At 38.5% G+C, this 25,429-nt stretch overlaps 1 protein-coding gene across 4 annotated transcripts in view; it reads left to right on the top strand.

The window, feature by feature from the left end:
- The window catches only part of YIPF6 (Yip1 domain family member 6), a 41,181-nt gene that overhangs the window by 10,505 nt on the left and 5,247 nt on the right, over positions 1-25,429 (top strand). For all 4 annotated transcript variants that reach the window (XM_047715909.1, XM_047715906.1, XM_047715907.1 and 1 more), the window contains exons 2-6: positions 9,123-9,251; positions 10,580-10,658; positions 20,554-20,596; positions 23,504-23,629; positions 24,257-24,414. In XM_047715909.1, coding sequence (XP_047571865.1) covers positions 9,123-9,251; positions 10,580-10,658; positions 20,554-20,596; positions 23,504-23,629; positions 24,257-24,414 — 535 coding nt within the window. The remainder of the gene's footprint in view (positions 1-9,122; positions 9,252-10,579; positions 10,659-20,553; positions 20,597-23,503; positions 23,630-24,256; positions 24,415-25,429) is intronic.

Here is a 25,429-nt window from a genome sequence, read left to right as displayed (position 1 = left end):
CCTCCTCCTGGCCACCCTCAGTTTGTTTTGTGACATTAAGAGTCTCTTATGGTTTGTCTCCCTCCCAATCCCATCTTGTTTCACTTATTCTTTTCCTACCCTCCAGACCCCCCACGTTGCATCTCCACTTCCTCATATCAGGGAGATCATATGATAGTTGTCTTTGTTCGATTGACGTATTTTGCTAAACATAATACCCTCTAGTTCCATCCACGTTGTTGCAAATGGCAAGATTTCAGTTCTTTTGATGGCTGCATAGTATTCCACTGTGTGTGTGTGTGTGTGTGTGTGTGTGTGTGTGTGTATATATATATATACACATACATACATACATCTTCTTTATCCATTCATCTGTTGATGGACATCTCGGTACTTTCCATAGTTTGGTTATTGTGAACATTGCTGCTATAAACATTCGGGTGCACGGGACCCTTCGGATCACTACATTTGTACCTTTAGGGTAAATACCCAGTAGTGCAATTGCTGGGTCATAAGGTAGCTCTATTTTCAACTTTTTGAGGAACCTCCATGCTGTTTTCCAGAGTGGTTGCACCAGCTTGCATTCCCACCAACAGTGTAGTAGGGTTCCCCTTTCTCCGCATCCTCGCCAGCATCTGTCATTCCCTGACTTGTTAATTTTAGCCATTCTGACTGGTGTGAGGTGGTATCTCATTGTGGTTTTGATTTGTATTTCCCTGATGCTGAGTGATGGTGAGCATTTTTTCATGTGTCTGTTGGCCATCTGGATGTCTTATTTGCAGAAATGTCTGTTCATGTCCACTGCCCATTTCTTTTTTTTTTTTTTCCAAAGATTTTATTTATTTGACAGACAGAGATCACAAGTAGGCAGAGAGGCAGGCAGAGAGAGAGAGAGAGAGGAGGAAGCAGGCTCCCTGCAGAGTAGAGAGCCCGACGTGGGGCTCGATCCCAGGACGCTGGGATCATGACCTGAGCCGAAGGCAGAGGCTTTAACCCACTGAGCCACCCAGGCGCCCCCTCTGCCCATTTCTTGATTGGATTAATTGTTCTTTGGGTGTCGAGTTTGACAAGCTCTTTATAGATTTTGGATACTAGCCCTTTATCTGATATGTCATTTGCAAATATCTTCTCCCATTCTGTCAGTTGTCTTTTGGTTTTGTTAACTGTTTCTTTGCTGTGCAAAACCTTTTGATCTTGATGAAGTCCCAAGATTTCATCTTTCCCCTTGCTTCCCTTGCCTTTGGCAATGTCTCTAGGATGAAGTTGCTGCGGCTGAGGTCGAAGAGGTTGCTGCCTGTGTTCTCCTCAAGGATTTTGATGGATTCCTTTTTCACATTGAGGTCCTTCATCTATTTTGAGTCTGTTTTTGTGTGTGGTATAAGGAAGTGGTCCAATTTCATTTTTCTGCATGTGGCTGTCCAATTTTCCCAACACCATTGGTTGAAGAGACTGTCTCTTTTCCATTGGACATTCTTTCCTGCTTTGTCGAAGATTAGTTGACCATAGAGTTGAGGGTCTATTTCTGGGCTCTCTATTCTGTTCCATTGATCTATGTGTCTGTTTTTGTGCCAGTACCATGCTGTCTTGATGATGACAGCTTTGTAATAGAGCTTGAAGTCTGGAATTGTGATGTCACCAACTTTGGTTTTCTTTTTCAATATTCCTTTGGCTATTCGAGGTCTTTTCTGGTTCCATATAAATTTTAGGATTATTTGTTCCATTTCTTTGAAAAAATTGATGGTATTTTGATAGGGATTGCATTGAATGTGTAGATTGCTTTAGGTAGCATAAACATTGTCACAACATTTGTTCTTCCAATCCATGAGCATGGAACGTTTTTCCATCTCTTTGTGTCTTCCTCAATTTCTTTCATGAGTACGCTATAGTATTCTGAGTACAGATTCTTTGCCTCTTTGGTTAGGTTTATTCCTAGGTATCTTATGGTTTTGGGTGCAGTTGTAAATGGGATTGACTCCTTAATTTCTCTTTCTTCTGTCTTGCTGTTGGTGTATAGAAATGCAACTGATTTCTGTGCATTGATTTTATATCCGGACACTTTACTGAATTCCTGTATGACTTCAGGCGGTTTTGGAGTGGAGTCTTTTGGGTTTTCCACAGAAAGTATCATATCACCTGTGAAGAGTGATAATTTAATTTCTTTTTGTTGTCTGATTGCTGAGGCTAGGACTAGGATTTCTAGTACTATGTTGAATAACAGTTGTGATACTGGACATCCCTGCCATGTTCCTGACCTTAGGGGAAAAGCTCTCAGTTTTCCCCTATTGAGAATGGTATTTGTGGTGGGTTTTTCATAGATGGCTTTGATGATATTGACCTATGTACCCTCTATCCCTACACTTTGAAGAGTTTTGATCAGGAAGGGATGCTGTACTTTTTCAAATGCTTCTTCAGCATCTATGGAGAGTATCATATGGTTCTTGTTCTTTCTTTTATTAATGTATTTTATCACATTGATTGACTTGTGGCTGTTGAACCAGCCTTGCAGCCCTGGAATAAATCCCACTTGGTCGTGGTGAATAATCCTTTGAATGTACTGTTGGATCCTATTGGCTAGTATTTTGGTGAGAATTTTCGCATCTGTGTTCATCAAGGATATTGGTCTGTAATTCTCTTTTTTGATGGGATCCTTGTCTGGTTTTGGGATCAAGGTGATGCTGGCCTAATAAAATGAGTTTGGAAGTTTTCCTTCCATTTTTATTTTTTGGAACAGTTTCAGGAGAATAGGATTCTTCTTCTAAAAATTCTTCTTTAAATGGTTGGTAGCATTCCCCTGGAAGCCGTCTGGCCCTGGGCTTTTGTTTGTTTGGAGATTTTTGATGACTGTTTCAATCTCCTTGCTGGTTATGGTCTGTTCAGGTTTTCTATTTCTTGCTGGTTCAGTCGTCGTAGTTTATATGTCTCTAGCAATGCATCCGTTTCTTCCAGATTGTCAAATTTGCTGGTGTATAGTTGCTCATAATATGTTCTTATAATTGTTTGTATTTCTGTGGTGTTGGTTGTGATCTCTCCTCTTTCATTCATGATTTAATTTATTTGGGTCCTTTCTCTTTTCTTTTTGTTAAGTCTGACCAGGGGTTTATCAATCTTATTAATTCTTTCAAAGAACTAGCTCCTAGTTTCGTTGATTTGTTCTACTGTTCTCTTGGTTTCTATTTCATTGATTTCTGCTCTGATCTTTATTATTTCTCTTCTCCTGCTGGTTTAGGCTTTCTTTGCTGTTCTTTCTGCAGCTCCCTTAGGTATAGGATTAGGTTGTGTATTTGAGACTTTTCTTGTTTCTTGAGAAAGGCTTGTACCGCTATATATTTTCTTCTCCAGACTGCCTTTGCTGTGTCCCACAGATTTTGAACAGTTGTGTTTTTGTTATCATTTGTTTCCATGAATTTTTTCAATTCTTCTTTAATTTCCTGGTTGAACCATTCATTCCTTAGTAGAATGCTCTTTAGCCTCCATGTATTTGTGTTCTTTCCAAATTTCCTCTTGTGATTGAGTTCTAGCTTCAGAGCATTGTGGTCTGAAAATATGCAGGGAATGATCCCAATCTTTTGATACCAGTTGAGACCTGATTTGTGACCCAGGATGTGATCTATTCTGCAGAATATTCCATGTGCACTAGAGAACAATGTGTATTCTGTTGCTTTGGGATGGAATGTTCTGAAGATATCTGTGATGTCCATCTGGTCCAGTGTGTCATTTAAGGCCTTTATTTCCTTGTTGCTCTTTTGTTTGGATGATCTGTCCATTTCAATGAGGGGATTGTTAAAGTCCCTACTATTATTGTATTATTGTCTATGTGTTTCTTTGATTTTATTAATTGGTTTATATAGTTGGCTACTCCCATGTTACGGGCATAGATATTAAAAATTGTTAGATCTTCTTGTTGGACAGACCGTTTGAGTATGATATATTGTCTTTCCTCCTCTCTTATTATAGTCTTTGGCTTAAAGTCTAACTGATCTGATATAAGGATTGCCACCCCAGCTTTCTTTTGATGTCCATTAGCATGGTAAATTGTTTTCTACCCCCTCACTTTAAATCTGGAGGTGTCTTTGGGTCTAAAATGAGTTTCTTGTGGGCAGCATATTGATGGGTTTTTTTTTTTTTAATCCATTCTGGTACCCTGTGTCTTTTGATTGGGGCATTTTAGCCCATTTACATTCAAGGTAACTATTGAGAGGTATGAATTTATTGCCATTGTATTGCCTGTAATGTGACTGTTACTATATATTGTCTCTGTTCCTTTCTGATCTATTACTTCTAGGCTCTCTCTTTTGCTTAGAGGCCCCCTTTCAATATTTCCTGTAGAGCTGGTTTGGTGTTTGCAAATTCTTTCAGTTTTTGTTTGTCTTGGAAGCTTTTAATCTCTCCTTTTATTTTCATTTGTGGCCTAGCTGGATATAGTATTCTTGGCTCCATGTTTTTCTCATTTAGTGCTCTGAATATATCATGCCAGTTCTTTCTGGTCTGCCAGGTCTCTGTGGATAAGTCCTCTGCCAATCTAAATTTTTACCATTGTATGTTACAGACTTCTTGTCCCAGGCTGCTTTCAGGATTTTCTCTTCATCGCTAAGACTTGTAAATTTTACTATTAGATGACAGGATGTGGACCTATTCTTATTGATTTTGAGGGGTGTTCTCTGCATCTCCTGGATTTTGATGATTGTTCCCTTTGCCATATTAGGGAAATTCTCAACAATAATTCTCTCCAATATACCTTCTGCTCCCCTCTCTCTTATTCTTCTGGAATCCCAATTATTCTAATGTTGTTTCGTTTTATGGTATCACTTTTCTCTTGAATTCTTCCCTCGTGGTTCAGTCGTTGTTTGTCTCTCTTTTGCTCAGCTTCTTTATTCTCTGTCATTTGGTCTTCTATATCACTAATTCTTTCTTCTGCCTCATTTCTCCTAGCAGTAAGAGCCTTCATTTTTTAATTGAACCTCATTAATAGCTTTTTGATTTCAACTTGGTTAGATTTTAGTTCTTTTATTTCTCCAGAAAGGGCTTTTATTTCTCCAGACAGGGTTTCTCTCATATCTTCCATGCCTTTTTCGAGCCCAGCTGGAACCTTGATAATCGTCATTCTGAACTCTAGATCTGACATATTACCAATGTCCTTATTGATTAGGTCCCTAGCCATTGGTACTGCCTCTTGTTCTTTTTTTTTGTGGTGAGATTTTCCGCCTTGTCATTCTGTTCAGATAATATATGAAGGAGTAGATAAAATACTAAAAGGGTGGCAAAGACCCTATGAAAATGTGCTTTAACCGTATCAGAAGAGACCCCAAATCGTTGGGGGAAGAAAGGGGGGTAAAAAGAAGTTCAGAAAAAAAATTAAAAAAAGAAAACAAATACGAAACAATATAAAAAAGTATATATACTGGTGACTAGAACAGGGTCACTCACTTAATTTTGGGAGTATTTTGGTCTCTCAGAAGATACTATCTCTCAAAATTTTAAAAAATGAAAAATGTATATAAGGGTAAACATAATGAAGGGATGGAATATGACTATAAAGATGAGAAAAACTTTTTTTTATCTTTCTAAAAAAAGGAGTTGATAAGGTAAGTAGGTTGGGAGAATAAAGAAAAAGATAGTGGAGAGAATTTGCTCAGGCTAGAGACTAGAACAAGCCCGGTGCTAGATTTAGGGTGTATTTTGATCTATTAGAAGTTGTACCCCAAATTTTTTAGAAGAAAAAACCTTATGTGTATACAAAAAATAAAGTTAGATACAATGAAGGATAAAAGATGACTATAATAATGAAGGTTCAAAAAAAGATTATTTTTTTAATGAAATGTGTGGTTAAGATAAACTAGTTAAAAAAACATTAAAAGAGGAAAGGGTAACAGTTAATAAAATTTAGCAAAAGAAAAAAAATAAAAAAAATTAACTTTGCAAGACTAAAGAATCATGGGGAGAAAGCCATGAATTCCATGCTTTGCTTTCTCCTCCTCTGTAATTCTGCTGTTCTCCTTGGTAAGTGAACTTGGTCTTAGCTGGATTTCTTGTTGATCCTCTGGGGGAGGGGCCTGTTGTAGTGATTCTTAGGTGTCTTTGCCCAAGGCTGAATTGCACCGCCCTTACCAGGAGCCAGGCTAAGTAATCTGCTCGGGTTCGCTTTCAGGAGCTTTTGATTTTATTTATTTATTTGACAGAGATATCACAGGCAGGCAGAGAGAAGGGGGTAGCAGGCTCCCTGCTGAGCAGAGAGCCCGATGTGGGGCTCTATCCTAGGACTCTGAGACCATGACCTGAGCCGAAGGTAGAGGCTTTAACCCACTGAGCCACCCAGGCGCCCCCGCTTTCAGGAGGTTTTGTTTCCTGAATGCCTTCCGTAAAGTTCCAGAGGATGGGAATGAAAATGGCGGCCTCCCAATCTCCGGCCCGGAGGAGCCAAGAGCTCAGGGCCCCACTCCTCAGTGCATCCTCAGAGAAAAGCGTTCAATTACTCCCGTGTCCCTGTCCTCCGGCTGCACTCCGAGCTCACCCAGCCTGTGACCAAGCGTCTCTGTCCCTGGCACACAGCTCCGCCTGGAGTCTCTGAACTGCAGATCCCTGAGCTCTTCCAGGGGGGTCTCCCCGGATCTTGTGGGGACCCCACTCACAGAGCAGTGGCCTGTGCCACGGATTAGGTTCAAGATAACCCCGAGTTGAGAGCTCACTCCTCAGCTCCGTCTCTGTAGCTGACTTCCCTGCTCTAATACCTGCGAGCTCTGAGACACTTAGACATCCCCGATCCTTCTGTGACCCTGTGGGACCAGAGGCCACGCTGTCCCCGCATGGGCTTCACCCCGGTGTAACCTCTGGAGTGATGTCCCTCAGTGGAGCAGACTTTTAAAAGTCCTGATTTTGTGCTCCGTTGCTCCGCCGCTTGCCGGGAGCCGGCCCCTTCCCCCTGCAGTCTATCTTCCCGTTGCTTTGGATTCACTTCTCTGCCCATTCTACCTTTTAGAAAGTAGTCTATTTTCTGTTTCTAGAATTGTTGCTCTTCTTCTCTTCAATCTCCTCTTGGATTTGTAGGTGTTTGGAGTGATTTGATAAGCTATCTAGCTGATCTCCTGCTACCTGATGTCGTCTCAGCCTGCTACTTCTCCGCCATCTTGACTCCTCCCCTCTGGAAGCACCTTTCTTTCCTTAGATTTTATACAGGCTGCTTGGTTACCCTACAACCTCAACTCTTTGATCGGTTCAAGAAAAGTTGTGATTTTGTAGTTCATCTAACTTTTTCTCATTCTGTTGGCAGGGTGGGGGGGGATGGTATTCTTTCCAGCTCTCTACATCCTAATCACAAGTCAAATTACAGTGTTTTAAAGCCACTTGAAATAGTAGCTCTCTGTGTGGTTGTGAATATTTAATTCATCATACCATAGGTTCATTTCTTTTATTTTTCTTTCAGTTTTAAGGACTTCTTTTAAGTTTTAATTTTGTTTCATAATTATGTGAACTATTTGTATGATTTCAAGTCATATACATGGAACAACTTGTATTTGACAAAGCCTAGCCTCTTTCCCTGTCTCCTCTACCTTATTCCTCCCTTTCCTTAATAAGAGACCTCTTTTAAAAAAAATCATATGATGTACATTACACTGCATGATTTATTTCTTACACATTTCTTACATTTAAAAGATAACATTAGGGATGCCTGGGTGGCTCAGCCTATGAAGCATCTGCCTTTGGCTCAGGTCATGATCCCAGGGTCTGGCGATCAACTCCCACATCGAGCTCCTTGCTCTGCAGGGAGTTTGCTTCTTTCTCTCCTTCTGCTCCTCATGCTCTTTCTCTGTCAAATAAATAAAATCTTAAAAATAACATTCAGGTGTGAGGGTGTTTATTTGTATTTTCTCCTTTCTTAGGTAAATGGTAGCATATTTTACAAACTTTTCTCCACATTCCTTTTTTATTTAACACTCCATAAATAGTACTTTGAAGATACTCCCATTTCTTTTACAGCTGCATAGAACTCTGTTATGTCCATATCCCATACTTTATTCAAGTAGTCCTCTGTTGATGGGCATATGGGTTATTCTCGGGTTTTTGCTTTTATAAGTAGTGTTATAATAAGTACCTTTGTGTATATGTGTTTTTGTGTTTTTGCCCCTTGTCTTTAGACTCCTAAAAGTGGTATTGCTTAGTCAATGGGTGATCCATGTATAAATTTGCTAGATATTGCCAGATTCATCTTCAGTAGACTGTAGTATTATTTTGCATTCCCACCAGATGTGTGTGAATACTTCACTCCCAGAGTATGTTGTCAAACTGTTGTATTTTTGCCAGTCTTAACAGGGAAAAATGTTTATTACAAGTAGCTTTAATTTGCATTTCTTATTAAAAGTGTGTTTTAGAAGTTATTTTTCATAAGTTCTTTGAGCAACTTTATTCTTCCTAAAATTTCAGTGTACTGTCTTGTACTTCATTTACCTGCAACTGCTACCCTTTAAATATTATGCCTTTTGGGCCAAAATCCATGTGAGAAGGGATTGCTTTTATTTTCTTAGGGACTTGAAGATTTCAGAGTTTTAGTTATACTAATAAAATTTGGCATTTGAGCATAAGAGTTTATAAGCTTGCAATCTCATAATTCACTTTGCAAATGTTACTTGATCTGGTTTGCTAAGTAACCTGGTAGAAAGAGTAGCGATGAGAATTTATTTTGATATTTCCTTGTTCTTCCCAGATTCCCGTTAGGCTTCACTTCACGCTCCTTTCTAGCCAGCAGAGCCCACCAGAGCCTCCCACAGAGCAAAAGAGCTATAGAATTGTGGCTGTGTGAGGATGCGATTGCCAAAAGGTCGCTTTCAGATAGCTGTGCAATCTTGCTAGCTTGTGCCATGTGAAGGTTTCATGCTTGAAAGAAAGCAAATATTTGAGGGCAAGAAGGTGTCTATGCCATTTACTTTATAATTTTTTCCATCATGTGCCATCTCCTTCTTTAAGTTAAAAGAAAAAACCATTTGAGAATTTTAGTTGACCACATTGTGTAATGTCTGGTAAACTAAAACCTTACTTTAAAAACTGTGTAACACCCCATGAAAAGACATAGTCCCTACTCACTAGGAAATGATGTCTTTGAAAAATGCTGCAGTTGATTACAGACTTTAATTTTTTTCCCCAACTCTTCTCAGTTTGCAGGCCTTTCTGATATATCGATCTCACAAGACATCCCTGTGGAAGGAGAAATCACCATTCCTATGAGATCTCATATCCGGGAATTTGACAGCTCCACATTAAATGAATCTGTTCAGAATACCATTGTAAGTTAGCCTAGCTGAGAGAACGTCTGTTCAGTATCATGGGACTAAGTAACTATAGGACTTTTTTTGTTTGGCTCACTGATTTTCAGTACATCTTATTTACTGAAATTTAAGATTTTCCCCTAGAGAATAACTCGTACAGCCTTTTTGGAGAGCAATTTGGCTGTAATGAGTATTAAGAATCTTACAATGTTCGAATATTTTTAAGCTGGTAATTCTGCTCCACATAGGGTATATGGAATTTTAAAAAACATATTTTTCAAAATACAGAAGAACATTAATATACAAAGATGTTTATTACAGCATTCCTTATAATAAGGGTAAATTGAACAACAGAAGGGATTTCAGTTAAGTAAATTATATCTATGGGATGGAATACTAAACAACTGTTAAAAATGTATTTATAAAGAACTGTTAATTACATGAAGAAATTTCTAGGTGAAAAAATTAGGACAGAATTATCTCAACTATATTTTGACAGGTTATATTTGTATTACTGTACTCTTCCTCAAATGTCTAGATTTTTAAAAAAGTTTTATTTATTTATTTATTTGAAAGAGAGAGAGAGAGAGAGGAGATTGAACAGGGTTGGGGAGGGGGAGAGTGAGAAGGAGAAGCAGACTCCCTGCTGAACAGGGAGCCCAACAGGGGGCTTGATCCCAGGACTCTAAGATCATTACCTGAGCCACCCAGGTGCTCCTCAGCTGTCTTGATTTTTAGAAATCTTGCTTCTAGGATTCATTTACCAGTTAAATTGTGAATGTTGGAAATTAATTTGTTTTATTCTGTATAATATGGTAGTTAGGGAGCAGGCTAATTGGCCCTTAGGACTTCATCAGTTATGAACTGAAAGTCAGATGCCATGTGTTGTAGAGAAGATTTTAATAGTTACATTATTTTAGTTTCTTTTTTTTTATTTTAGTTTCTTTAAGTAACATATTAGTACAGCTGTGTTTCTCCTTTAAAGAGCTTTAAAAATCAAAACAGAACAGGTGGATGTGGTAAATTAAATGTTGGCTTAAGGAGTTAATTAACAAGTTAATAGAGCACTGGGTAGTATATAAGACTGATGAATCATTGACCTCTACCTCTGAAACCGATTATGCACTTTATATTAATTAATTGAATTAAAGTAAATTAAAAAAAGGAAAAAAGTTAGTAGAAATGCATTACCTTTCTGTTTGTTTGTATAGTGAAGGTGTAAAACTGACATTATAGTTCCCAAATTCAGTGAACCTAGGAGGTTAAAATAAATTTGAGCAAATTAAGTGAGGGGACTACTTTGTAACTTGGTCAGGACACTACAAGAAGTTGTTTATGTCTTTCAGATGCGTGATCTAAAAGCTGTTGGGAAAAAATTCATGCATGTTTTGTACCCAAGGAAAAGTAATACTTTGTTGAGAGATTGTAAGTATATAGTTTTTTGAGGATTTGCTGTTTTTCACTGTACCTTATCAAATACTTTATGTGGCTACATTGCTGTGATAAGAAAACTGGCATTTTGCAGAATGAAAAATATATAAAAGAATATGCAAGTGAACATTTTGGAAGAATTTAAACATTTAGAATTGAATTTCAGAGATTGGAAGATTTTGCCTAATGTATCATCTTCATCAATAAATATAGACAGTATATCTTTTTTTGTTTGTTTTTGTTTTTGTTTTATTAATTATTTTTATTAAAATATAATGTATTATTTGCCCCAGGGGAACAGGTCTGTGAATCATCAGGCTTGCACACTTCACAGCACACACCAAATCACATACCCTCCCTAATGTTCGTAACCCAACCACCCTCTCCATACCTCCTGCCCCCCAGCAACACTCAGTTTGTTTCATTAGATTTAGAGTCTCTTATGTTTTGTCTCCCTCCCAATCCCATCTTGTTTCGTTTTCCCTTCCCTAACCCCAAAGCCCCCCCTCCATTCTGCCTCTCAAATTCCTCATATCAGAGAGATTACATGATAATTGTCTTTCTCTGATTGACTTACTTCGCTCAGCATAATACCCTCTAACTCCATCCACATTGTTGCAAATGGCAAGATTTCATTTCTTTTGATGGCTGCATAGTATTCCATTGTGCATATATACCACATCTTTATCCATTCATCTGTTGATGGACATCTAGGTTCATTCCATAGTATGGCTATTGTGGACATTGCTGCTATGAACATTCGTGTGCACATGGCCCTTCAAAATCACTACATTTGTATCTTTAGGGCAAATACCCAGTAGTGCGATTACTGGGTCATAGGGTAGCTCTATTTCTAACTTTTTGAGGAATCTCCATGCTGTTTTCCAGAGTGGTTGCACCAGCTTGCATTCCCACTAACAATATAGGAGGGTTCCCCATTCTCCACATCCTCTCCAACATCTGTCGTTTCCTGACTTGTTAATTTAGCCATTCTTACTGGTGTGAGGTGGTATCTCATTGTGGTTTTGATTTGTATTTCCCTGATGCTGAGTGATGGTGAGCATTTTTCCATGTGTCAGTTGGCCATCTGGATGTCTGTGCAGAAATGTCTATTCATGTCCTCTGCCCATTTCTTGATTAGGTTATTTGTTCTTTGGGTGTTGAGTTTGACAAGTTCTTTTTTTTTTTAAGATTTTATTTATTTATTTGACAGAGAGAAATCACAAGTAGGCAGAGAGGCAGGCAGAGAGAGAGGAGGAAGCAGGCTCCCTGCTGAGCAGAAAGCCCGATGCGGGGCTCGAACCCAGGACCTGGGATCATGATCTGAGCCGAAGGCAGGGGCTTAACCCACTGAGCCACCCAGGCGTTTCTTGATTGGATTAATTGTTCTTTGGGTGTCGAGTTTGACAAGCTCTTTATAGATTTTGGATACTAGCCCTTTATCTGATATGTCATTTGCAAATATCTTCTCCCATTCTGTCAGTTGTCTTTTGGTTTTGTTAACTGTTTCTTTGCTGTGCAAAACCTTTTGATCTTGATGAAGTCCCAAGATTTCATCTTTCCCCTTGCTTCCCTTGCCTTTGGCAATGTCTCTAGGATGAAGTTGCTGCGGCTGAGGTCGAAGAGGTTGCTGCCTGTGTTCTCCTCAAGGATTTTGATGGATTCCTTTTTCACATTGAGGTCCTTCATCTATTTTGAGTCTGTTTTTGTGTGTGGTGTAAGGAAGTGGTCCAATTTCATTTTTCTGCATGTGGCTGTCCAATTTTCCCAACACCATTGGTTGAAGAGACTGTCTCTTTTCCATTGGACATTCTTTCCTGCTTTGTCGAAGATTAGTTGACCATAGAGTTGAGGGTCTATTTCTGGGCTCTCTATTCTGTTCCATTGATCTATGTGTCTGTTTTTGTGCCAGTACCATGCTGTCTTGATGATGACAGCTTTGTAATAGAGCTTGAAGTCTGGAATTGTGATGTCACCAACTTTGGTTTTCTTTTTCAATATTCCTTTGGCTATTCGAGGTCTTTTCTGGTTCCATATAAATTTTAGGATTATTTGTTCCATTTCTTTGAAAAAATTGATGGTATTTTGATAGGGATTGCATTGAATGTGTAGATTGCTTTAGGTAGCATAAACATTGTCACAACATTTGTTCTTCCAATCCATGAGCATGGAACGTTTTTTCCATCTCTTTGTGTCTTCCTCAATTTCTTTCATGAGTACGCTATAGTATTCTGAGTACAGATTCTTTGCCTCTTTGGTTAGGTTTATTCCTAGGTATCTTATGGTTTTGGGTGCAGTTGTAAATGGGATTGACTCCTTAATTTCTCTTTCTTCTGTCTTGCTGTTGGTGTATAGAAATGCAACTGATTTCTGTGCATTGATTTTATATCCGGACACTTTACTGAATTCCTGTATGACTTCAGGCGGTTTTGGAGTGGAGTCTTTTGGGTTTTCCACAGAAAGTATCATATCACCTGTGAAGAGTGATAATTTAATTTCTTTTTGTTGTCTGATTGCTGAGGCTAGGACTAGGATTTCTAGTACTATGTTGAATAACAGTTGTGATACTGGACATCCCTGCCATGTTCCTGACCTTAGGGGAAAAGCTCTCAGTTTTCCCCTATTGAGAATGGTATTTGTGGTGGGTTTTTCATAGATGGCTTTGATGATATTGACCTATGTACCCTCTATCCCTACACTTTGAAGAGTTTTGATCAGGAAGGGATGCTGTACTTTTTCAAATGCTTCTTCAGCATCTATGGAGAGTATCATATGGTTCTTGTTCTTTCTTTTATTAATGTATTTTATCACATTGATTGACTTGTGGCTGTTGAACCAGCCTTGCAGCCCTGGAATAAATCCCACTTGGTCGTGGTGAATAATCCTTTGAATGTACTGTTGGATCCTATTGGCTAGTATTTTGGTGAGAATTTTCGCATCTGTGTTCATCAAGGATATTGGTCTGTAATTCTCTTTTTTGATGGGATCCTTGTCTGGTTTTGGGATCAAGGTGATGCTGGCCTAATAAAATGAGTTTGGAAGTTTTCCTTCCATTTTTATTTTTTGGAACAGTTTCAGGAGAATAGGATTCTTCTTCTAAAAATTCTTCTTTAAATGGTTGGTAGCATTCCCCTGGAAGCCGTCTGGCCCTGGGCTTTTGTTTGTTTGGAGATTTTTGATGACTGTTTCAATCTCCTTGCTGGTTATGGTCTGTTCAGGTTTTCTATTTCTTGCTGGTTCAGTCGTCGTAGTTTATATGTCTCTAGCAATGCATCCGTTTCTTCCAGATTGTCAAATTTGCTGGTGTATAGTTGCTCATAATATGTTCTTATAATTGTTTGTATTTCTGTGGTGTTGGTTGTGATCTCTCCTCTTTCATTCATGATTTAATTTATTTGGGTCCTTTCTCTTTTCTTTTTGTTAAGTCTGACCAGGGGTTTATCAATCTTATTAATTCTTTCAAAGAACTAGCTCCTAGTTTCGTTGATTTGTTCTACTGTTCTCTTGGTTTCTATTTCATTGATTTCTGCTCTGATCTTTATTATTTCTCTTCTCCTGCTGGTTTAGGCTTTCTTTGCTGTTCTTTCTGCAGCTCCCTTAGGTATAGGATTAGGTTGTGTATTTGAGACTTTTCTTGTTTCTTGAGAAAGGCTTGTATCGCTATATATTTTCTTCTCCAGACTGCCTTTGCTGTGTCCCACAGATTTTGAACAGTTGTGTTTTTGTTATCATTTGTTTCCATGAATTTTTTCAATTCTTCTTTAATTTCCTGGTTGAACCATTCATTCCTTAGTAGAATGCTCTTTAGCCTCCATGTATTTGTGTTCTTTCCAAATTTCCTCTTGTGATTGAGTTCTAGCTTCAGAGCATTGTGGTCTGAAAATATGCAGGGAATGATCCCAATCTTTTGATACCAGTTGAGACCTGATTTGTGACCCAGGATGTGATCTATTCTGCAGAATATTCCATGTGCACTAGAGAACAATGTGTATTCTGTTGCTTTGGGATGGAATGTTCTGAAGATATCTGTGATGTCCATCTGGTCCAGTGTGTCATTTAAGGCCTTTATTTCCTTGTTGCTCTTTTGTTTGGATGATCTGTCCATTTCTTTGAGGGGGCTGGTAAAGTCCCCTACTCTTATTGTATCATTGTCTATGTGTTTCTTTGATTTTGTTATTAATTGGTTTATATAGTTGGCTACTCCCATGTTAGGGGCATAGATATTAAAAATTGTTAGATCTTCTTGTTGGACAGACACTTTGAGTATGATATAGTGTCCTTTCTTATTATAGTGTTTGACTTAAAGTCTTTAAATCTTTTTTTTTTTAAATCTTTAATCCTGCTTACAGGATTTTCTCTTTGTCACTAAGACTTACAAATTTTACTATTAGATGACGGGGTGTGGACCTATTCTTATTGATTTTGAGGGAGGTTCTCTGCACCTCCTGGATTTTGATACTTGTTCCCTTTCCCATACTAGGGAAATTCTCTGCAGTAATTTGCTCCAATATACCTTCTGCTCCCCCCTCTCTTTCTTCTTCTTCTGGAATCCCAATTATTCTATAATTCTTTCACTTTATGGTATCACTTATCTCTCGAATTCTCCCCTCGTGGTCCAGTAGTTGTTTGTCTCTCTTTTGCTCAGCTTCTTTATTTTCTGTCATTTGGTCTTCTATATCACTAATTCTCTCTTCTGCTTCATTCATCCTAGCAGTGGGAGCCTCCATTTTTTTATTGTACCTCATTAATAGCTTTTTTGATTTCAGCTTGGTTAGATTTTACTTCTTTTATTTCTCCCCAGAAAGGGCTTTTATTTCTCCAGGCAGGGTTTCTCTAATATCTTCCATGCCTTTTTTGAGCCCAGCTAGCACCTTGAGAATCATTGTTCTGAACTCTTGTTCTGACTTATTACCAATGTCCATATTGATTAGGTCCCTAGCCATTGGTACTGCCTCTTGTTCTTTTTTTTTTTTTGTGGTGAGTTTTTCTGCCTTGTCATTTTATCCAAATAAGAATATATGAACAAGAGAATAAAACACTAAAAGTGTGGCAGAGACCCCAGAAAAATGCATGCTAACCAAATCAGAAGAGATCCTAAAACCGGTGGGAGAAGAAAGGGGGAAAAAGATAAAAATTAAAAAATAAAAACAAATTTTATATATATATATATATATATATATATATATATATATTTTTTTTTTTTTTTTTTTTTTTTTTTAGACTGGGAATAGAACAGAGCCACCCACTTGATTTTGGTATCTTAGAAGAAACTACCTCCCAAAATTTTAAAGAAGAAAAAGTTATATATGTGTATATATATATATATTGATATATATACACAGACAAATACAAGGGTAAACACAATGAAGGGATGGCATGTGACTGTAAAGATGAAAATTAAAAAAAAATTCTACAAATGGAATTGATAAGATAAATTGTTTGGAAAAAGAATAAAAAGAGGAAGGAATGTGCTCAGGCTGGAGACTAGAACAAAGCCACGTGCTAGATTAGGGTATATTTTGATCTATTAGAAGAAATTATATCCCAAAATTTTTTAGAATATTGAAAAAACCTATGTGTATACGAAAAGTAAGGTTAAATACAGTGAAGGGATAAAAAATGACTATAATATTGAAGGTTTATAAAGATTGTTTTTAGAAAGCGATTGTTAAGATTAACTAGTTAAAAAACGCTAAAAGAAGAAAGGAGAAGTTAAAAAATAGAATAAGAAAAAAATAAAATTAAAAGAAATTAACTTTGCAAGAGGAAAGGATCATGGGGGGAAAAGCCATGAATTCTCTGTGTTGCTTTCCCCTAGCTCTGGAGTTCTGCTGTTCTCCTTGATCCTCCGGTGAGCTTGGTCTTGCCTGGATATTCTTGCTAATCTTCTGGGGGAAGAGCCTGTTGCAGTGATTCTCAAATGTCTTTGCTTGAGGTTGAATTGCACCTCCTTGCCAGGGACTGGGCTAAGTAATCTGCTCAGGTTTACTCTCGGTCACTTTTGTTCCCTGAACGCTTTCCATAGAGCTCTGGAGGATGGGGATGAAAACGGTGGCCTCCCAGTCTCCGGCCTGGAGGAGCCGAGAGCTTGGAGCCCCACTCCTCAGTGTGCCCTCAGAGATATGCAGTCAGTCACTCCTGTCTCCCTGGTCTCCGGCCGCACTCCGAGCTCACCCGGTCTGTGACCGAGCATTTCTATCTCTGGTGCACGGGCCCTTTTGGAGTCTCCAAACCCAGCAGATTCCTGCCGCGCTGCTCCTCCCAGAGCAGAAGGTAGTCTCCCCAGCTCTGCCACTTGTGTTGCCCTGCTTGAAGAGCAGTAGCCCGACTGTGTCTTGGATCATGGTTTAATGTAATCTGATCTGAAAGCTCACTCTTCGGCTCTGTCTCTGTAATTGGCTTCCCCGCTCCAATACCTGGCAGCTCTGTCACACTCAGATACCCTCAATCTTTCTGTGACCCCATGGGACCTGAGAGCACACTGTCCCATGAGGGCTCCACCCCCACTTAGCCTCTGGAGTGATTTCCGTCAGTGGAGCAGACTTCCAAAAATTCTGATTTTGTGCTCCACTGCTCCACTGCTTTCCAGGAGCTGAACCCTCCTCTCGCAGCCTATCTTCCCTGTCACATCGGATTCCCTTCTCTGCATGTCCCACCTTTCAGAAATTGGTCAATTTTCTGTTCCTAGAATTGCTGCTCTTCTTCTCTTCTATCTCCTGTTGAGTTTTTAGGTGTTCGGAATGGTTTGATACCTATCTAGCTGAACTCCTGGGATCTGATGTTGTTTCAGTCTGCTACTCCTCTGCCATCTTGCCTCTCTCTATAGACGGTATATCTCTATCTGCCACTGAAAAAAAATAGTTTTGGAATCTATAAGCACATAGGGACTTTATTCAACCTGAGCTGACAATCTCCAAGGGAAAGGCAAAATGTTTCAATATTAAATTAGAATAACAGCCAATACCCATTAAGGATTAACAAATTAATAGTATCTTTATTGACAGTTCTGTTTGCAGAACTATTAGTTAGTCTGATGACTATGTTTTTTTGACCAAGAGGTCTATCAAAACAGTTTTTGCAATAAATTATGGTCTTATTTAGAATTTATTATTAAAATCATTAGACCTTTTATATTTGCTTTCATAGTACCCTTTATCAGAAAAATTGAATCAGTTGTTTGAGAATAGTGACAATGATGTTGTACATGAGTATACCTTCTATTTGGGCAGCATTTCAGCTATAATGTAGGGATGCCAATATATGGCACATGGATGCAGCATCAGAATCTTTCTTAACATAGTACACGGTGGGTTAGAGCTGACATGATTTGGTACTACTGGTATGTTGTGGAAAGAGCATGGACAGATCTGGGTTTGAATCATGGTTCCATTACTACCTGTGTGATCTTGAATAAGACAGTTAACTTTTCTGAGGCTCAAGTTTCTTTCTCTGTTAAAGAGGAGATAATAACATATATCTGCTGGTGAGGCTTAGAGGTAATACATATCAACCACCTCGCACAGCATGTGACATTTGATAGTTGCACCATAAATGGTAACTGTTACTCTAGTGCCATGCCCTCCTACTACACACACACATCTTTTTTAATCCTTAACAACAACCCTGTGAAGAAGGAATAATTGGTCCTGTTTTACAGATGAAGAAAATGAGTCTCAGAGAAGCTAAGAGTCTGGTCAGGATGACACAGGCAGGACTAGAACCCAGTTTTCAAGTTATTTTCTTTCCATTCTACCACTACTATCCCAGGTGTAAGGATACCCTTTCAACTGCTGCTGTGGCTCAGTCCAAAACAAGTTTGCTTTAGTGACAATGCAGAACCAGTGTGTTATTTTGCTTATTAGTGATGGTGATTAGCTATGTCATGTGTTAAAGTCCATTTCCAGACCTTGTGGGGTTAGACAGATAGGCTGGCACAAAGGGTAACTCAGTCATGGCCCAAATTTGTACTTCTGCCCTACCCTGTTAGCATAGCCCTTGGCAAAGTGTCAAGGAAAAAAATCATGACTTAAAAAAACCCACAATGCTGTATCACTTCACACCCAGTAGGATGGCCATTATCAAAGAAACAGAAATAACAGTTATTGGTGAGGATGTGGAGAAATTAGAACCCTTTTGCATTGCTAATGGGAATGTGAAATGGTGCAGCTGCTGTGCAAAATGGCATGATGGTTCCTCAGAAAATTAAGTAGAATTACTGTATGGTCCAGTTATTCCACTTCTAGGTATATACCCAAAAATTGAAAGCAGGAACTCAAGCAGATATTTCTACAGCCATGTTCATAGCAGCCTTATTCACAATAGCCAAATGTGAATGGATGGATAGGCAAGTTGTGATATATACACCATGACATATACCATATACTAATGGACTATGACTCAGTTTTAAAAAGGAGTAAAATTCTGATCCATGCTGCAACATGGATGAGCTGTGAAGACACTGAGCTAAGTAAAATAAGCCAGTCACAAAAGGACATATTTTTTTTTTCACTTATAGTAGGTTCCTAGAGTAGTTGAATTGATACAAAGTAAAATGATGATTGCTGGAGGTTATGTGGGAAATAGGGTTGGAGTTTTAGCTTGGGAAGATGAAAAAGTTCTGGAGATGGATGATACAAGGTTTGTAAAACAGTGAATGTACCCAAAGCTTGTACACTTAGAAGTGACTAAAATTGCAAATTTTGTGAGATATATATATATATATATATTTTTCTTATTTTAGTAGAATATACATATATTCTACTAAATAAGTAAGAATTATTTAGTAGAATATATGTATATTCTAAAATAAGAAAATAGTTTTAATTATTACAGATTTTTATGAATTAAAAAGAACTTAAGTGTATTTTTTAAAAAGTGTATTAGTATCAGTTATACTTGAATTTACTTTTTTAGTTGATAAGTTCAAAAATTTAACAAGAAAAACAGTATTTTATCAGAGTGTTAGGATTATGATTTTTCTTTATACCTTTTCCAAACTTTCCACAGTGGTGTCAAAATTACTTATATAATGTGGGAAAAAAATGTAAGTATGTACATATGCATACTTCTTTAAAGTTATGTACGTAAGAGGTGAAAGTTAGAAATGGTATATGTATCTTTTTTCAATTTCGTTGGGGAAGGTAATTTTGCTGTAAGCTGTATGTTACTGAACTGTTGGCTGATGAATTTACCTAACAGCTATTAACTGAGAACCACTGTGCTTAGATCTGATGTTGGCAGAGCCTTTTATACTTTTCTAAAAGTTGCATGTTATTTGCTAAGTTTTGACCTTATGAAATTACCAATATAGAGTTGTTTTCTCACCTATACAAACAGCAGTTCCATACTAGTTCAGTGTAATGATTATGAAAGGGAAGCAGTGTGGCAGAGTGGAAAGAACTTTGGAGTAGGACTCAGAAGACCGAGGTTCTGGTCCCATTTCCATACCTAACTATTATATATACTTGGGGAAGTCACTTCCTTCTCAGCTTCATTTCTCATATTCTTGAGGTGAGCCTGATTATATTAATGTAGTCTCAGTTTGATGGAGTGACTTGGCTCTAGTCTTTCTGAGGATGGGGCACCGAAGTCTTTTGACCTCTGGCCCATTGGTCTTTATAGCATGTCGGAATGTGGCTTAGTAGGTGGAAGAGGGGTGATTTGTGGTCTATGAAGTTAACAAAATTAAAAGGATATATGAAGAAGGGCATTCAGAATCGGGGGGCAGGGAGGGCAGGTAGAGGGGTAGGAGAGGTTGGGTAGGCTTGGGCAGACAGAAAGAGCCTTGATGTCTGAACTCCAAGAGTGGGAGAGGTAAATAATTGGAATAAAGATAGAAGATATCATATACTTGTTTCTTAACAGTTTCTGTTTTTTTCTTGCCTTGTAGGGGATCTCTGGGGCCCTTTGATCCTTTGTGTGACACTTGCATTGTAAGTACTTATATTTCCTTCCTCTGCAATTTGAGATAGACCATACTTTCTTGTGTGGAGTTTCAAATTTGAGGGAAATTTTGAATATTTTATATAGGATTTCTATGATATATTGTACTCCTTATGATTTCAATCTAAAAAGTCAAGTAGTTTTCCAGATCAATTCAAAGAGTGATAGAATTAAAGATGTGAAAATTACGCTCCTCTCTCTTTACCAATAACTTCTTAGCCTGTTTTAGCCATTTCTCTTGAAATGACATTTGTTTACTCTCATGCACCTCCCCATCAGTAAACTAAGTGAATTAAATATTTATAGGTTTAAGTACTGTTTATTTGTAAACCTAGTTCTTCTTAAATCTTAATAATATGAATGAGAATGAGAATAAATTAGGAAGAGTAGAAGTGTTCAAGTTCAAAGCAAGATCATACTTTAAAGTGTTAGGCTTTCCATACACATTGTACGTAAAGGGAGAGGACAGGAGAGCATAGTCCCATTGGAGAGGGGAATATAACCATTGGTAGTGTGGAAAAAATACTGTGTTAGGATTCACTTCTGGGTTCTCATCCTGACTGTGCTATTACCAGAGCAATTTTGGACTACTTAGAACCAAAATGTGTATAATGATTTTTTTCCGATTTACAGAAAACTTTTAAATACCTTCTCTTTATTTTATCCTCATAGCAAGAATATTATTTTCTTTTTTTGACAAACAAGCTTAGGTTCAAAGAGATTGGGGACTGAACCGAGATCACACAATCAGTGGTAGACTTGGGATTCAACCTCAGGTTTCCTTGACTGCCCATTGTCTTCCTCTGTGATTATTTTACATCTCTTCCCACCTAACCCCTATGGGTCTCCTTTTCCATATCTATAAAAGGAGATGGCTGACTGGGGCGCCTGGGTGGCTCATGGGTTAAGCCGCTGCCTTCGGCTCAGGTCATGATCTCGGAGTCCTGGGATCAAGCCCCGCATCGGGCTCTCTGCTCTCTCCGGGAGCGTGCTTCCTCCTCTCTCTCTGCCTGCCTCTCTGCCTGCTTGTGATCTCTCTGTCAAATTAAAAAAAAAAAAAAAAAAAAAGACACTGAATGATTTTGTTTAAAAAAAAAAAAAGGAGATGGCTGAGGATCCCTTCTAGGCTTGACTTTTTATGATTCTAAATTGAACAAATTTCTTAATAGCTTCTCCGCCCATTTTTTTAAAAAGATTTTATTTATTTATTTGACAGAGAGAGAGATCACAAGTAAGCAGAGAGGCAGGCAGAGAGAGAGGGAGAAAGAGAGGGAAGCAGGCTCCCTGCTGAGCGAAAAGCCTGATGCAAGGCTCGATCCCAGGACCCTGAGATCATGACCTGAGCTGAAGGCAGAGGCTTAACCCACTGAGCCACCCAGGCACCCCTCTCAGCCCATTTTTTAATGTGAATTAAACATGTGGTAATTTAGGCAGTAATGTAGAGTGCTGTTTCTTATGCCTTTAATAACCACATCAAGGGCAATACTCCAATGCCTTGATGGACAGGTTTATATTAGAATGACTGAGCATATGCTTTTTTAGTTTTAAAAGATTTACATTAGACATTATGTAGTTTAGCCCAATTTATTTGCAGAGAGGAAAACTGGAGTCTCAAGACATCCAGTGATGTACTCTAGTTAACATACCTAATCACAAAACTTGGATCACTTTCTGGATCTCCTGCCTTCGAGGCCCGTTAATGTTTTCCCTTCATACCAGGCCAAAGCAGTAGAGATTCCAGACAACAAGTGATCAGTGCCAGCATTCCTTGCATCGGATTGCTAGGACTCAGAATGGAGTACGTACAGGTACAGAATACAGAAGCCTGCCCTGGCAAGCAGCATAGCAGGGCAAGACTTACTAAAAGAGGTTGTGAGTTTGGTGTTACTGGAAAAAAATAACATTCAGTCCAAGTGTTCTAGTCCACAATTCAAAAGTTTATGTCTGTAAAATTTTTAGACAAAGAGAAGATAGATCAGTGCCTGCTCAACTACTCCATTTTAAAGCAAAGTCTTTTAGTAATAATCTGTGTTTTGATTCAAAAAAATCAACTAGATAGGTTTATAGACTCTTTCCATTCTGAAATGTCAGAACTAGGGGTGCCTGGGTGCCTCAATCAGTTAAGTGTCTGCCTTGGGCTCAGCTTATGATCCTGGGTCCTGGCATCTAGTCCCCGGTCGTGCTCCTTGCTCAGCAGGTAGCCTGTTTCTCCCTCTCCCTCTGCCCCCACCCCAGCTCATTTTTTTTCTCTTTTGCTCTGTTCTCTCTCATATAAATAAAATCTTAAAAAATAATAAGCAAATGTTAGAACTAAAGCCTTAACTGAAGGATTACAAATGCAAATGTATCTAAGGGGTAGAGAAGTAACCTGAATGTGTACATGATTTGGTGACCTGAAGCCCCTTGTGAAGGGACCTGCTGCTATGTCAGTCAACTGCTCCCAGTTGTTGCCATGTAGGAATGTAGGCCCACTGTTAGAAATTCTTCAGGTTTTTCAAGAAAATCCAGAAATACGTATTTTTAAGTAAAACCTCCCAATTTTAAAATATTGTCACTTGAATTTAAACCCATTTTAAATCTTCTACAGACTGATAACTCCATGTCTGTGAGCCACATTTGACCCTTCAGTTTATAACCTCTGCTTAACCAAAAACGTCTTCAGTAATCCATTTACACATCCCAGCAAGGCCAGGAGTGGTGACCCATGCAGTCCTGAGGCATTTGGAATTGGAAATAAGGGAGCCTTGCCAAATATTTCTGACATCTTGCTTTCGTACAACCTATATATTATAGATCTTCAGGTGAGGTTTAGGACAGCTCCCTGATTCAAAGTTAGCTTTAACTTTACTGCTGTAAATAAAAGATGAAGCAATTCTCATGCCATTTCCTTCTCATAGAATGCTTCAAAGAAGCTCTGTAGATAGTGAAAAGGATGGAGGACCCCAGTTTGCAGAAGTGTTTGTCATTGTCTGGTTTGGTGCGGTTACCATCACCCTCAACTCAAAACTTCTTGGAGGAAACATGTGAGTATTATTAAAATGTACTTTTTGCCTTGCCTGGTAGCATATCTTAGACTTTTAAGGAAGTCTGGCTAGTTAGGTATTTAAAAAAAAATGAAAATAAATGAGGGCTAAAGAGAAATTCTCTTAAACTCACCTGACAGAGATCACTTAGTTTAACTTACTTTAAATTATCTAGGGTCTTATGATACGCTTCAGATGCTCTCTCCAGCTCCTGAAATCATGTGGAGACTTTTTTTATGTTAGAAGATTGTGTCCATTTTGTGGAGGAGATGGTCCATAGCTTCCAACAAATTCTCAACCAGGTCTTTAAACTAGAAAAGATTAAGAACCACTGTCTTAGAGGTTAAATGGGAGAAGGAAGTCTCTAGGAATTAGAGTAGATCATCTGGTACCCTAGGTGGTTGACTCTAAAGGAGTTTGAGAGGAAGGGAGAAAGAGTAGAGGGAGAGAAAAATTAAAGCCTATGCTTAATACAGAAGCCTCCTTATAGAATCCATGTTAGGGTATAGGTATTATGTATTTGAAGGAAGGTAACAATCTACGATATATAGAAATCCGTGAAATAAGCTGTATCATGATACAGATCAACTATATTTATGATCTTTAAAGATGTATGTTATTTTTTAGATCTTTTTTTCAGAGCCTCTGTGTGCTGGGTTACTGTATACTTCCCTTGACGGTGGCAATGCTGGTTTGCCGGTTGGTGCTTTTGGCCGAGCCAGGACCTATAAACTTCATGGTCCGTTTTTTTGTGGTGATCGTGATGTTTGCCTGGTCTATAGTAGGTAAGAATGTACTTATCTCTACAGTAGCAAAGCAGACAAAAACATGAGTTAGAGATGACAACCAGATGAGGTGCAGTGTAACTCCTGAGTCATATGAGAGTGATAGGATTCCTGCCAGTATCATCCACAGAACCCTCTTCTCCAAGTAGGCAATGATAGGGATGCTCTTCATCTTACCAGAGTTGGATATCTGGCCTTGTGAGATGTGGAGGGTCATATCCTTTCTTTTTTATTCTTAAATAATCGATAGGGTCAGGAAAGGAGATTACACTAGACCTAGCTCAGATTCTAGCATATAGGAGGCGTAGTTGACTTGAGAAATGACTTGGGCCTTTTCCTAACAAATTAATCATGATAAGAATAGTAGCCAGCATTTACAGATTGCTTATTCTAGGCCAAGCACTGTTGTGAGTGCTTTATATGTATTATCTCACATAACCCTCACAACTCAAATAAAAAGTAGTAGTATTAGTCCCATTTTTACATATGAGGAACAGACCCAGTGAGGTTAAAAAACTTGTCCTGGGACACATAACTAGTGAATAGGGGAATTATGTTTCAAACCCAAGCAGGTGACACACCTGTTTAGAACTGTATTATACCACCTCTCAGTATAGGTTGTTATGTGTATTATCATGTAGTACTTTTCTGCTTCAGTAGAAAATTCTGCCAAAGATTAGGAAGAGCCTATGGTGGTGGCAATGAATGCTATGTGATCATTGTTATTGCATTCCTAAAATTCTCTTAAAATTCTACCTTCAACTAGAACTGCTCACTGGCTTCTTACTTCATGGGATAGACAGACTGCCTAATATTTTTAAGTGCATTAACATACACATTTGCTCTGGAACATGGTTAAAATCCAAGAAGTAATCCAAAAATACAGTCTGAGAATGCCAGAATTAATATTATAAAGACTGTGTGTTAAGCTCGAGTGCTTTACCCATGGGAGAACCCCCTCATTCCCTCACTTAGGGTCTGATAACTTACCATACTTGTAGTTGTAAATATCTGG

The sequence above is a fragment of the Lutra lutra genome, chromosome X (genome assembly GCF_902655055.1).
Source record: "Lutra lutra chromosome X, mLutLut1.2, whole genome shotgun sequence".
Lineage (NCBI taxonomy): Eukaryota > Metazoa > Chordata > Mammalia > Carnivora > Mustelidae > Lutra > Lutra lutra.
The sequence above is the reverse complement of the archived record's forward strand: the minus strand, read 5'-3'. Positions and strand labels throughout refer to the sequence as shown.